We start from the raw sequence: 13,147 nt of genomic DNA on the forward strand, positions 1-13,147 counted from the left end.
GGAATTTACTTAATGTATATTCACCTAACGAAGAAGATCAAAAATTTATGCAAGATATTTTTTTGAAGATAGCAGACACGCAAGGGAACATACTAATAGGAGGGGATTTCAACCTTAATTTGGATTCAAACATGGATAAAACTGGGGAAAAAAATTAACAGAAAGAACAAAGTAACCAAATTTATAATTAAATCGATGCAAAAAATGCAACTTTTGGATATATGGAGGAAACAACATCCAAAGGAAAAGGAATATTCATATTATTCAGGTAGACATAAAACATACTCAAGAATAGACCTATTCCTGTTATCAGCTCGCATGCAAGACAGAGTTAGGGAAACAGAATATAAAGCTAGAATATTATCGGACCACTCAACCCTGATATTGACAATAGAGTTAGAGGACATCCCACCAAGAATGTATAGATGGAGATTAAACTCCATGCTACTTAAAAGGCAGGATTTTAGAGAATTCATTTAACGACAAATTAAAATGTACTTTGAAATAAATACGGAATCAGTGAAAGATAAGTTTATACTATGGGACTCAATGAAAGCGTTCATCAGAGGGCAAATAATAAGTTATGTAACCAAGATGAAGAAGGACTACAATCAGGAAACAGAGCAGTTGGAAACGGAAATAGCAAATATAGAAAAAGAATTAGCAATGAAGGAAGACACAACTAAAAGAAGAGAATTGGCAGATAAAAAAATAAAATATGAAACACTACAAACATATAAGGTGGAGAAGAACATAATGAAGACAAAACAGAAATATTATGAACTAGGAGAAAAAACGCACAAAATTCTAGCGTGGCAGCTTAAGACAGAACAAACTAAGAAAATGGTATTGGCATTAAGGAAAAAAGACAAGCAAATCACATATAATCCAACGGAGATTAATGAAAACTTCAGAGAATTCTACGAACAATTATATCAAACTGAAAACGAAGGGAAAGAAGACAAAATAGATGAATTTTTAACTAAAATTGAACTACCGAAATTACAGAGGAACAAAATAAATTAACAGAACCATTTGAAATAGTAGAAATACAAGAGATAATAAAAAAAATACCGAATAATAAAACACCAGGAGAGGATGGATTCCCAATAGAATTCTATAAAACATTTATTAATTCCTCCTCTCCTGGAAGTAATCAACCAGATTGATAAAACACAAAGCTTACCAGATTCATGCAAAACAGCAATAATTACTGTAATACCAAAGACAGGGAAAGAACCACTCGCACCAGCGTCATATAGACCAATATCTTTACTTAACACAGATTATAAGATAATAGCTAAACTATTAGCAAACAGATTAGCCGACTATGTACCAAAAATAGTAAATCAAGACTAAACTGGATTTATTAAAAAAAGATGAACAACAGACAATATTTGTAAATTTATTAACTTAATTCATGCAGTAGAAGGAAATAAAGCTCCAACAGAAGCGGTTGCTTTAGACGCAGAGAAGGCCTTTGACAGAGTAGAATGGAATTATTTATTCAAAGTACTACAAAAATTCAGCTTACCAGAGAAATATATTAATTGGATTAAAGCATTATATAAGGGGCCATTGGCGAAAGTGACAGTAAATGGATCTATATCAAAACAATTTAACTTAAGCAGATCAACAAGGTATGGATGCCCACTATCGCCCTTATTGTTCGCATTAGCCATAGAACCATTAGCAGAACTGATAAGAACAGAAAATAAAATAAAAGGGATAAAAATAAAAGACAAGGAATATAAAATCAGTTTATTTGCAGATGACGTTATAGTATACTTAGCAGAACCAGAAATATCAATAAAAGAATTACTTAAGAAATTGAAGGAATATGGAGAAGTGTCGGGGTACAAGATTAACGCAAATAAAAGTGAAGCAATGCCAATGAATAATGCAGATTTCTCAAAATTTAAGAAAGAATCACCATTCAGATGGCAAACGCAAGCAATGCGATACCTAGGTATACAAATAAATAAAAACCTCAGCCATCTATATAAACTCAATTATTATCCACTAATGAAAAAATTACAAGACGACTTAGAGCATTGGAAAGACTTACCACTAACACTAATAGGAAGGATAAACTGTATTAAAATGAACATTTTCCCAAGGATACAAAACCTATTTCAGGCATTGCCAATACACTTGACAGAGAAATTCTTCAAGGAGTTAAAGAAAATAATAAGGAAATTTTTATGGAAAGGGGGGAAACCGAGGATAGCACTAGGTAAATTAACAGAATGGTATAAACAAGGAGGCTTACAACTGCCAAACTTTAAAAATTATTATAGAGCCGCACAATTAAGATACCTATCAGATTTTTATCAAACAAGGGAAAAGCCAGATTGGACTAGATTAGAACTAGATAAAATAGGGGAGAAGATACCTCAACATATATTATGTAAATGGGATGAAAAATTGGTACAGCATAGAAATTCTCCAGTATTACATCATCTGCTCAATATTTGGAAGAAGATTCATGTAGAAAGGAATAAAACAAATTACCAACTACCAAAACTAATACTGACGCAAAATCAGCTAATCCCTTTTATAATAGATAACCTTTCCTTTAGAGCAGGGGTGTCAAACTCAAATTCACGGAGGGCCAAAATTTAAAACTTGGACTAAGTCGAGGGCCGAACTAAATATTTATTGAAAATTTTCAACAACATCTGCATGTTTTCTCTTCTTTCAACATATGTAATGTTAAACTTTTTCTTATTAAAATAAATGTTTAATAATAGTTTTGGATAAACTCTTTCCAGAAGCATTAACAAATGAGAAATAAAATATTCAATAAATAATATTTCTCTATAGAGGATTTGTCAAATGTTGCTCGTGTGCTGTCGAATAGTAAAATCTGAGGGCTATTGAGAATGTGGGAGAATAACATGATTCCCGAAACAATCAAATGGGTGACTGATTGTGGGCATGAACTCTAGCAGGGTTATTTGCCATGCCCTTTTTCCATTGGTACAGATATCCTTTGATTTACACACTTTTCAAGTTTTATGCCTAATGAGCTTGTATCCAGGTGCAGGACCATTTTTAACCAGGAATATATTTATCACTGTGACATGAAACTATTGGAAGATCGTTTTATCCTGAGATTAAAGTTCATAATCCTTACTCAGGCCTGTGTGCGTGAGAGTGGGGTTTGCGGGCGATCGGGTTGGACAACGACAGTGCGGGGGCATCGGCTCTCGCTGCAGGGCGGCATCTCAGCGGATCAGTGGCCCTGTCACCGTGAGTCGCGGGTTGGCCTGCGGCAGGGAGGGGGAGTGGGCAACGGTCCTGGCGAGGTCAGGCCCCCCCTGAGTTTCTGCCGGACCCCCCTTGACCTGCTGAGTTTCTGCCGGACCCCCCTTGACCTGCTGAGTTTCTGCCGGACCCCCCTTGACCTGCTGAGTTTCTGCCGGACCCCCCTTGACCTGCTGAGTTTCTCCCGGACCCCCCTTGTCCTGCTGAGTTTCTCCCCGACCTCCCTTGACCTGCTGAATTTCTCCCGGATCCCCCTTTGACCTGCTGAGTTTCTCCCGGACCCCCCTTGACCTGCTGAGTTTCTCCCGGACCTCCCTTGACCTGCTGAGTTTCTCCCGGACACCTCCCCCTTCACCTGCTGAGTTTCTCTCGGACCCCCCTTTGAGCTGCTGAGTTTCTCCTGGATCCCCCTTTGACCTGCTGAGTTTCTCCCGGACCCCCTTTTCTTTCCGTGCCGGTGTCCCAGGACCTTTCCAGGGCAGTCTCCACGCTCAGGACCGCGCTGGGATCCCAGTCAGTGGTGGAGGAGCAGGTGAGCGCGGCTAATCCCGATCCAGCCCACGTCACTCCTGAGATTGGCGGGGGGTTCCACCCTACCTGCCCGACCAGCCTTGCTCTCCACGTGTACTCCGGGCACCTGCCGCTGGGAAGGCGCAGGGCGGCCGGCGGCCGGCGCCCCCATCGCCCGGCGGGGAGCCCCAAACTTCCCTCCGGCATCCCGACTCCATCTGCAGCTCCAAGAAACGCTGTGCCACTGGGGTTCCGGGCGCTGGGAAGCGGCCTTGGCTTCCCCTGACACCAGCCAGGCCGTGCTGCGGTGGGGGGGTGGGCGGGGGGACATGACAGCGTGTTTATAAAACCACCCACCACTACTTTTCAAGGACCAGGATTTTTCTCTCTCTCTCTCTCACCCTGGGACACAGCGGTTACTGTGCATACACTATACTGGTGCGGCGGCCAGCGGGCCACCTCTAATACGTTTTTGATATGATCTTGCGGGCCAAATATAATTATATCGCGGGCCAAATTTGGCCCGCGGGCCAGAGTTTGACATGTGTGCTTTAGAGAATGGGAGAAAAAAGGGATCAAAAGAATAGAAACTTGTTTTTCGGGAAATAAATTATTATCCTTTGAACAAATGAAGGATAAATATAATATAACTCACGATACAGTGTTGGCATACTACCAACTGAAATCCTACTTGAAGGACAAATTGGGAAGCAGTCTGAGGTTACCAGAGGGAAGTAATTTTGAATATGTGATTACAGACACAATGATAATCAAAACATTTGTTACAAACATGCATATTAAACTACAAGAAAAGGAGAATGAGAAAACAAATGGTAAAACTAAACAAAAATGGGAACAAGATCTAAACATAAAGAATGAAACATGGGAGAAGTTATGTTCAGGAACTATGAGAAATACAATAAATATGAGGTTACGTATGATACAATATAACTGGATACACAGGCTATACATTACACCTCAAAAGTTAAATAAATGGGACCCAGCAGTATCTGACAGATGTTTTCGCTGTAAAATGGAAATGGGAACAACAATTCATGCAATTTGGACATGTGAGAAAGTGAAAAAAATTTGGGAAGATCTAAACCAGATATTAAATAAAATCACAAAAAGCAATATACCAAAAAACCCAGAGATCTTCCTAAGTAACATAAAAAACAAAGAATTTGGACTCGATTTGGATGGTGCACAAAAAAGATTTGTTATGATAGCCCTACCTGTATCAAAAAAATGTATTATGTCAGCCTGGAAATTAGAAGATAACTTGAGAATACAACAATGGTATATAGAAATGAATAAATGTATTCCATTAGAAAAAATAACATATAATTTAAGAAATAACATTACAATATTTGAACAAATATGGGAGCCATACATGAAACATAATAGAGGAAACCTACCATGGACATCTACCACCTAAAATGACAGAAGAAGAAGAGAATGAAAAGAACTGACTCAGTGGAATTTCTTGTTTATTTTTATTGAGTGACAACATTGTTTGACGGGTTTAATGTATCTTATTTTCTGAACTTTAAATAAATGGGAGGGGAGGTAGGGAGGGAGGGAGGAGGGAAGGGGGGGAGAAAACGACACTGTATATATTTAAGAAGGAAAATGTATGTATCTTGATCTATATGGTTTATAGTGTGAAAAATAAAAATTTTAAAAAAATACAGTAGTTTTCAAAGTGCCTCCCTAAACTTACATTCCACCATAAGCAATCCCTAGGCCAGAAATGCACTGTGATTAGTGAGAGATTATGTAAGGTGGTATGTGAGTGGAAAGAAAAAGTATGAAAACCACTGTTTAAATCGTACCTAATGGACTCATTATGTGCACGGTTTCATAACTCCAAAGGAAATGGGCCAGTGACAAATTTTCTCAAGCAAAATATTTCAATAACAATTGGGTCTAGAGTCATGATTCTCAACCTTTCTGTCCCACTCACATCTCACCTTAAGCAATCCCTTACCAATTGCAGAGCATAGGGATCGCTTAAGGTGGAATGTGAGCATGGGGGAGTGGGGGGGGGGAGTTTGAAAACCACTGATTTAAAAGATGTAGAAATTATAAGGGGGATAGAAAGGGGAGATAGCAAGAATCTTTTTCTCCATGGTGGGGTGGCTAAGACAAGTTGGCATGGGTTTAAGATGTGAGATAGGAGATTTAAAGGAAATTTTTTTCACGTCGAGGTTGGTTGGAATCTGGAACACACAGTGTTGAGATACCCTCACCACAGTTAAGTAGACAAATACTACATCACAGAGGCAATGATGGTGATGGACCTGAGGCAGATAAATGGGATTGGTGTGGGAAGGTGCAGTGGATATCATGGCGAAGGTTTTGGGGGGGGGGTGGGGACTCTACAGTGCTATGGATCCATTACATTCCTTGATAGTTTAAAGCTCAGATTAATGTTTCTGAAATATATTCAACCCTCGGTGCTGCAATGACTTATCTGACGGGAATATGACTCAAGTCACAGATTGGTGTATTAGCCCTCCCCCTCCTGTCCTGAGAATGCTACAAAACTAGGCAAAGCAATTGCAGTGTGTTCCTTGCAGAGCTGAGAAGCCCAATTCTTACCCGCCCAAATGGTTATGTTATCCGTCTCTCCTATTGTTTCATTAAAACAATGTGCAGCAGTGAGAATCCAACGTGTTGATATGATTGAACCTCCACAAGGCACCTGTGCAAAGAAACAAAAAAAAGGAAATTATTGGAGGAGTAACTTGAACATAAAATTCAGGCCCTTTGGGCTGACAAGTATAAATATATTACCAGGGTTGCCATAATGTAAACATCCAGCTGTCAGCACAGACTAAATGCACTGAGCAGAGCACGTTGATATTTAAAGGAGATATTTAAACAGTGGCTTTCCCAATTAAAGGATCAAGAGAAACACCTCAAACCCAGCAGGTTCTCAGCCCAGTGCTTTTGGTTCAGTAATCCAACAAGACATCGAAGGTTATGGGGAGATGGCCGGAGAGTGGGGCTGAATGGGAAAAATTGACCAGCTCATGATTAAACAGTGGGGCAGATTCGATGGGCAGAATAGCCTATCTCTGCTACTAGGGTGACACAGTTGACTTAGTGGTTAATGCAATACTGTGACAACACTAATGATCGCAACCGGGGTTCGAATCCCGCACTGTCTGTAAGGAGTTTATATGTTCTCCCTGTGTCTGCGTGGATTTTCCCCAGGGGATCTGGTTTCCTCCCACTGTTTGAAATGTTCCAGGGGTTGTAGGTCAATTGGGTGTAATTGGGGCAAAATGGTCTGGTACCGTGCCAATTTATGTCTAAATTAAAAAAAAAATCTTTTATGGTGTTATGGGAGGTTTTAAAAACATCAACTTACTTTTGTTGGGAACTCTATGTTGACCTGCCATGGCCAATCAAACTCTGCCGATAGTATACCACCAAATACTCTGCCAACTGGTCTTTGTGTTATATTCCCTTGGATGCCACATTCAAAGGTCTGTGTGTTATCTGAGAACAATAATAAATCCCAATGTGGAATTATTTACACTGTTGGATCGCATCTTTGCACAACCAAAAATTAAAGTAATTGAGCTAAAAAAAATGACTTCAACTTGGAATACAAGTAATTGTAAAAAAAACCCCACAATTTTGTGTGTGTGAATGTGCACTGTATGTGTGTGTTTGTTCTGTGTATATACTGTATGTATTTGTGTGTGCATTTGTGTGTCTGTGAATATGCATTTCGTATGTGTGCATTTGTATGTGTGATATTTTTGTGTGTCTGAGTACATGTGTATGTGTGTACTGTGCGTATGTATTTGTGATGTGTACTGTGTGCATGTGTACTGTGACAGAATATAGATAGGTTTTTGGGAGATAAATTGGGGAATGTTTGTAAGTGTAGGTCACATACAAACACTTTAAAACAGATCTTATTTAAAATACTGGAGCTGCGCTAATACTAGACATGTTGGGGCCAACAGCCTTTGCAAAAGCTTTAGAGAGGGCCAAAGAGACTTCACTAATGGATTGTTGTTTACAAAAAGGCAACAGTTGAAAGAACCTGTCAGATCCGCAGAGAGTCTGGAGGGGAATTTGCTGTTCTAAGAGTGTCATGTGGTTTTGCAAGCAGAGAGAGTCAAACAGGCTTTCTCTCTGAGAGAGAGAGGGAGAGAGGGAGAGAGAGAGAGAGAGAGAGAGAGAGAGAGAGAGATCAGTTCTACAGTTAGCAGCAGCAACTGAGACTGGAACAGGACAATCTGGCAAGCTTGTGGAAAACCTCATTTAGGAAGACGGGTTGTGAGTGCTTAGTTCAGCCTGGTCAAAGCCCTTGTGGTTCATGCATGAGGAGAGGACTGGCTATCTAATGTTTCACTTGAAATAAGAGAAACAAACAGGAATTCTGTGGTGACCTAAAAGAAAGAGGTTATCATCTGAAAAACCCTGATGGGGGAAGTTTCTTCAGCAAGACACTGAAGTGGCTGATTGAAAAGGAATCAATTGTGGGTATACAAATCTCTCTCTGAAAACCAACAAGAACTTTCCTGAGTGGTGACCATTTACCTTTCAAGCACCAAAGCCTGGTGAATTTTATAAATGTTAAATTCTGTGCACAGTATAAGAATTTCCTGCAACCAGTGAACTTGCAGGAATGAGAAGTGAGATTGATCGTGAATTAAAGAACTTTTCTGAATTTACACACACATTACATACATGTGCACATAGAATTAGAAGGGGGTTAAGTCAATAGTGATAAGTTAAAGTGTGATTCTATTTTTATGTTTAAAGATAATTAAAAGCAACTTTTGTTTAAGTAACCATTTGTCTTGGTGAATATCTATTGCTGCTGGATTTTGGGGTCCTCTGGGCTCATAACAGTACATATGATGTGTGCATGCATGTGTGTATAGGTATATAAACCTGTTTGCGTGCATGTCTGATAAATGTGTGTCAGTGTGCATGAATACATATGTGTGTGTCATCTCATGTGGAAGAACATGGCAGCACTCCCTGCTGTCACCACACCTTGTCACTGGCACACACAATTCTTTTTTTTTGGCTTGGCTTCGCGGACGAAGATTTATGGAGGGGGTAAAAAGTCCACGTCAGCTGCAGGCTCGTTTGTGGCTGACAAGTCTGATGTGGGACAGGCAGACACGATTGCAGCGGTTGCAGGGGAAAATTGGTTGGTTGGGGTTGGGTGTTGGGTTTTTCCTCCTTTGCCTTTTGTCAGTGAGGTGGGCTCTGCGGTCTTCTTCAAAGGAGGTTGCTGCCCGCCAAACTGTGAGGCGCCAAGATGCACGGTTTGAGGCGATATCAGCCCACTGGCGGTGGTCAATGTGGCAGGCACCAAGAGATTTCTTTAGGCAGTCCTTGTACCTTTTCTTTGGTGCACCTCTGTCACGGTGGCCAGTGGAGAGCTCGCCATATAACACGATCTTGGGAAGGCGATGGTCCTCCATTCTGGAGACGTGACCCATCCAGCGCAGCTGGATCTTCAGCAGCGTGGACTCGATGCTGTCGACCTCTGCCATCTCGAGTACTTCGACGTTAGGGATGTAAGCGCTCCAATGGATGTTGAGGATGGAGCGGAGACAACGCTGGTGGAAGCGTTCTAGGAGCCGTAGGTGGTGCCAGTAGAGGACCCATGATTCGGAGCCGAACAGGAGTGTGGGTATGACAACGGCACACACAATAGTGCCTAGTTAAACATGGAATAACTGGCATCTCTGGGATAGATTGTTGCTGTGATGCCAACAATTCAGATTCAGATCAGATTTATTGTCAGAGTACATATACGACATCACGTGCACCCCTGAAATTCTTTTTACTGCAGACGAGGCAGAATTACCACTTATTTGTAGGGTTAAAAAAAACTGTACACAATGTACATATTGTATGTAAACAAACTGTGCAATAAGGAGAGAATTTTTAAAAATCAAATGAGTTCCTGATGTAATTTGTTGTTGAGGAGTCTGATGGAGGAGGGGAGGAGGGTAGGAGGGATAGTAACTGTTCTGAAACCTGATGGTAGCAGAGAGAACACAGCGTGTGGTGGGTGCTGTGAATCCTTGATGATCCCAGTTAGTTCCTGGAAAATGAAGAGAGGGCAAATATTTTCAGGGAATTATTCAGTTTGGTACTTGTCTGGATAGAAATATAACTGAGAAATATAATAATCAGCAATGAATGGCTCTGAAGGATATTGCTGTCTGCAAATGTTGTAAATAAGATATCAAATAAGGCAAACTTTGTGAAGAAGGATGTCATTAATATCCTGCACTTTTGCTTCAAGTTAACTGTAGTGGCTGGACAAAACACTAGCAGAAAGAACAAAGTAACCAAAGTTATGGTTAAATTGATGCAGGAAATGCAACTTTGGATATATGGAGAAGACAACACCCAAAGGAAAAGGAATACTCACATTATTTGGGTAGACACAAAACATACTCAAGGATAGACCTGTTCCTGTTGTCAGCCCACATCCAAGGGAGAGTTAGAAAAACGGAATATAAAGCTAGATTGTTATTGGATCACTCACCCCTGTTATTAACAATAGAGCTGGAGGACATCCCACCGAGAACGTATAGATGGAGATTAAACTTCATGCTACTTAAAAGACAGGATTTTAGAGAATTCATTGAGCGACAAATTAAAATGTACTTTGAAATAAATATGGAATCAGTGAAAGATAAATTTATACTATGGGATGCAATGAAAACGTTCATCAGAGGGCAGATAATAAGTTATGTAACTAAGATGAAGAAGGATTACAATTGGGAAATAGAACAGCTGGAAAGGGAAATAGCAAGTACAGAAAAAGAATTAGCAACAAGGGAAGATACAACAAAAAGAAGAGAATTGACGGACAAAACAAATAAAATATTTTCTTTTTCTTTGAAAAAAAAAGAAAATATTATGAAACACTATAAACATACAAGGTGGAGAAGAACATAATGAAGACAAAACGGAAGTATTATGAGCTAGGAGAAAAAAAGCACAAAATACTAGCTTGGCAGCTTAAGAACAAACTAAAAGAACAGTATTGGCATCAAGGAAAAAGGACAAACAAATTACATATAACCCAACGGAGATCAATGAAAATTTCAAGGAATTCTACCAGCAATTATATCGAACTGAGAACGAAGGGAAAGAAGACAAAATAGATGAGTTTCTAGCTAAAATTGAACCAACGAAATTGCAAGAAGAGGAGCAAAATAAATTAATAAAATCATCTGAAATAGAGGAAATGCAGGATATATTAAAAAAACTACCGAACAATAAAAAGCCGGGAGAGGACGGACTCCCAATAGAATTTAAAGAAACATTTAAAGACTTATTAATTCCTCCTCTCCTGGAAGTAATGAACCAGATTGAAGAAACACAAAACATGCCAGATTCATACAAAACAGCAATAATTACAGTAATACCAAAGACGGGGAAAGATCCACTAACACCAGCACTGTATAGACCAATATCTCTATTTAACACAGATTATAAGATAATAGCTAAACTATTAGCAAACAGATTGGCCGACTGTGTACCAAAAATAGTAAAACTAGATCAAACTGGATTTATTTAGAAAAGACGAACTACGGACAATATCTGTAAGTTCATTAACTTAATCCATGCAGTACAAGGAAACAAGACGCCAACAGTAGCGGTTGCCTAAGACACAGAGAAAGCCTTTGACAGAGTAGAATGGAATTATTTATTCAAAGTTCTACAGAGGTTCAACCTACCAGAGAAATATATTAATTGGATTAAAGCATTATATAAGGTACCATTGGCGAAGATGACAGTAAATGGATATATATCAAACCAATTTAAATTAAGCCGGTCAACGGCAGGGATGTCCACTATCTCCCTCACTGTTCGCGTTAGCTATAGAACTACTGGCAGAACTGATAAGAACAGAAAATAAAATAAGAGGGATAAAAATAAAAGAGAAGGAATATAAAATCAGTCTATTTGCAGATGACATTGTAGTATACTTAACAGAACCAGAAATATCAATAAAAGAACTACATAAGAAATTGAAGGAATATGGAGAAGATCAACACAAATAAAAGTGAAGCGATGGCAATGAATAATGCGGATTTCACAAAGTTTAAGAAATAATCACCATTTAGATGGCAAACACAAGCAATCCGATACCTAGGTATTCAACTAGATAATAATCTAGGCCATCTATACAAACTAAATTATCAGCCATTAATGAAGAAATTACAAGATGACTTAGAACATTGGGAAGATTTACCACTAACACTGATAGGAAGGGTAAGTTGCATTAAAATGAATATCTTCCCAAGGATACAATACCTATTCCAATCATTACCAATTCACCTAACAGAGAAATTCTTCAAGGAGCTAAAGAAAATAATAAGGAAATTCTTATGGAAAGAGGGGAAACTGAGGATAGCACTAGATAAATTAACAGAACGGTACAAACAAGGGGGCTTACAGCTACCAAACTTTAAGAATTATTATAGAGCAGCACAATTAACATCAGATTTTTATCAAACAAGGGAAAAAACAGATTAGACCAGATTAGAGCTAGATAAAAATAGGGGAGAAGGTACCTGAACATATACTATATAAGTGGGTTGAAAAGCTGGTGCAACATGGGAATTCACCAGTACTGCAGCATCTGCTCAACATTTGGAAGAAGATTCACGTAGAAAGGAAAAAAAACAAATTATCAACTACCAAAATTAATATTGACGCAAAATCAACTAATCCCCTTCACAATGGATAACCTTTCCTTTAGAGAATGGGAGAGAAAAGGGATAAAAGAATAGAAAATTGTTTTTCGGGAAATAAATTATCTTTTGAACAAATGAAGTGCAAATATGGTATAACTCACGATACAATGTTTGCATACCACCAATTGAAAACCTACATGAAAGACAAATTGGAAAGCAGGCCGAGGTTACCAGAAGGAAGCAATTTTGAATATGTGATTACAGACACAATGATAATTAAAAGATTTAAAACAAACATGTACATCAAACTGCAAGAGAAAGAGAACGAGAAAACAAGCTGTAAACCCAAAAAAAGGGAACAAGATCTAAACAAAGATAAAGAATGAAACATGGGAAAAGCTATGCTCCGGAACTATGAGAAATACAATAAACATGAGGTTACACATGATACAATATAATTGGTTACACAGGCTATACACCACACCCCAAAAGTTAAATAAATGGGACCCAACAGTATCAGACAGATGTTTTCGCTGTAAGAAGGAAACAGGAACAACAGTACATGCAATTTGGGCATGTGACAAAGTGGAAAAGTTTTGGGAAGATCTAAATCAGATATTAAATAAAATCACAAAAAGCAACATACCAAAAAATCCAAA

At 39.0% G+C, this 13,147-nt stretch overlaps 1 protein-coding gene across 2 annotated transcripts in view; it reads right to left on the reverse strand.

Moving 5' to 3' along the window:
• LOC138749681 (complement factor B-like) overlaps nt 1-13,147 on the reverse strand; it is a 79,555-nt gene that overhangs the window by 28,648 nt on the left and 37,760 nt on the right. For both annotated transcript variants that reach the window (XM_069911414.1, XM_069911413.1), the window contains exons 11-12: nt 7,160-7,290; nt 6,385-6,487 (exon numbers count right to left, since the gene is read on the reverse strand). In XM_069911414.1, coding sequence (XP_069767515.1) covers nt 6,385-6,487; nt 7,160-7,290 — 234 coding nt within the window. The remainder of the gene's footprint in view (nt 1-6,384; nt 6,488-7,159; nt 7,291-13,147) is intronic.

This window comes from Narcine bancroftii, chromosome 14 (assembly GCF_036971445.1).
Source record: "Narcine bancroftii isolate sNarBan1 chromosome 14, sNarBan1.hap1, whole genome shotgun sequence".
Lineage (NCBI taxonomy): Eukaryota > Metazoa > Chordata > Chondrichthyes > Torpediniformes > Narcinidae > Narcine > Narcine bancroftii.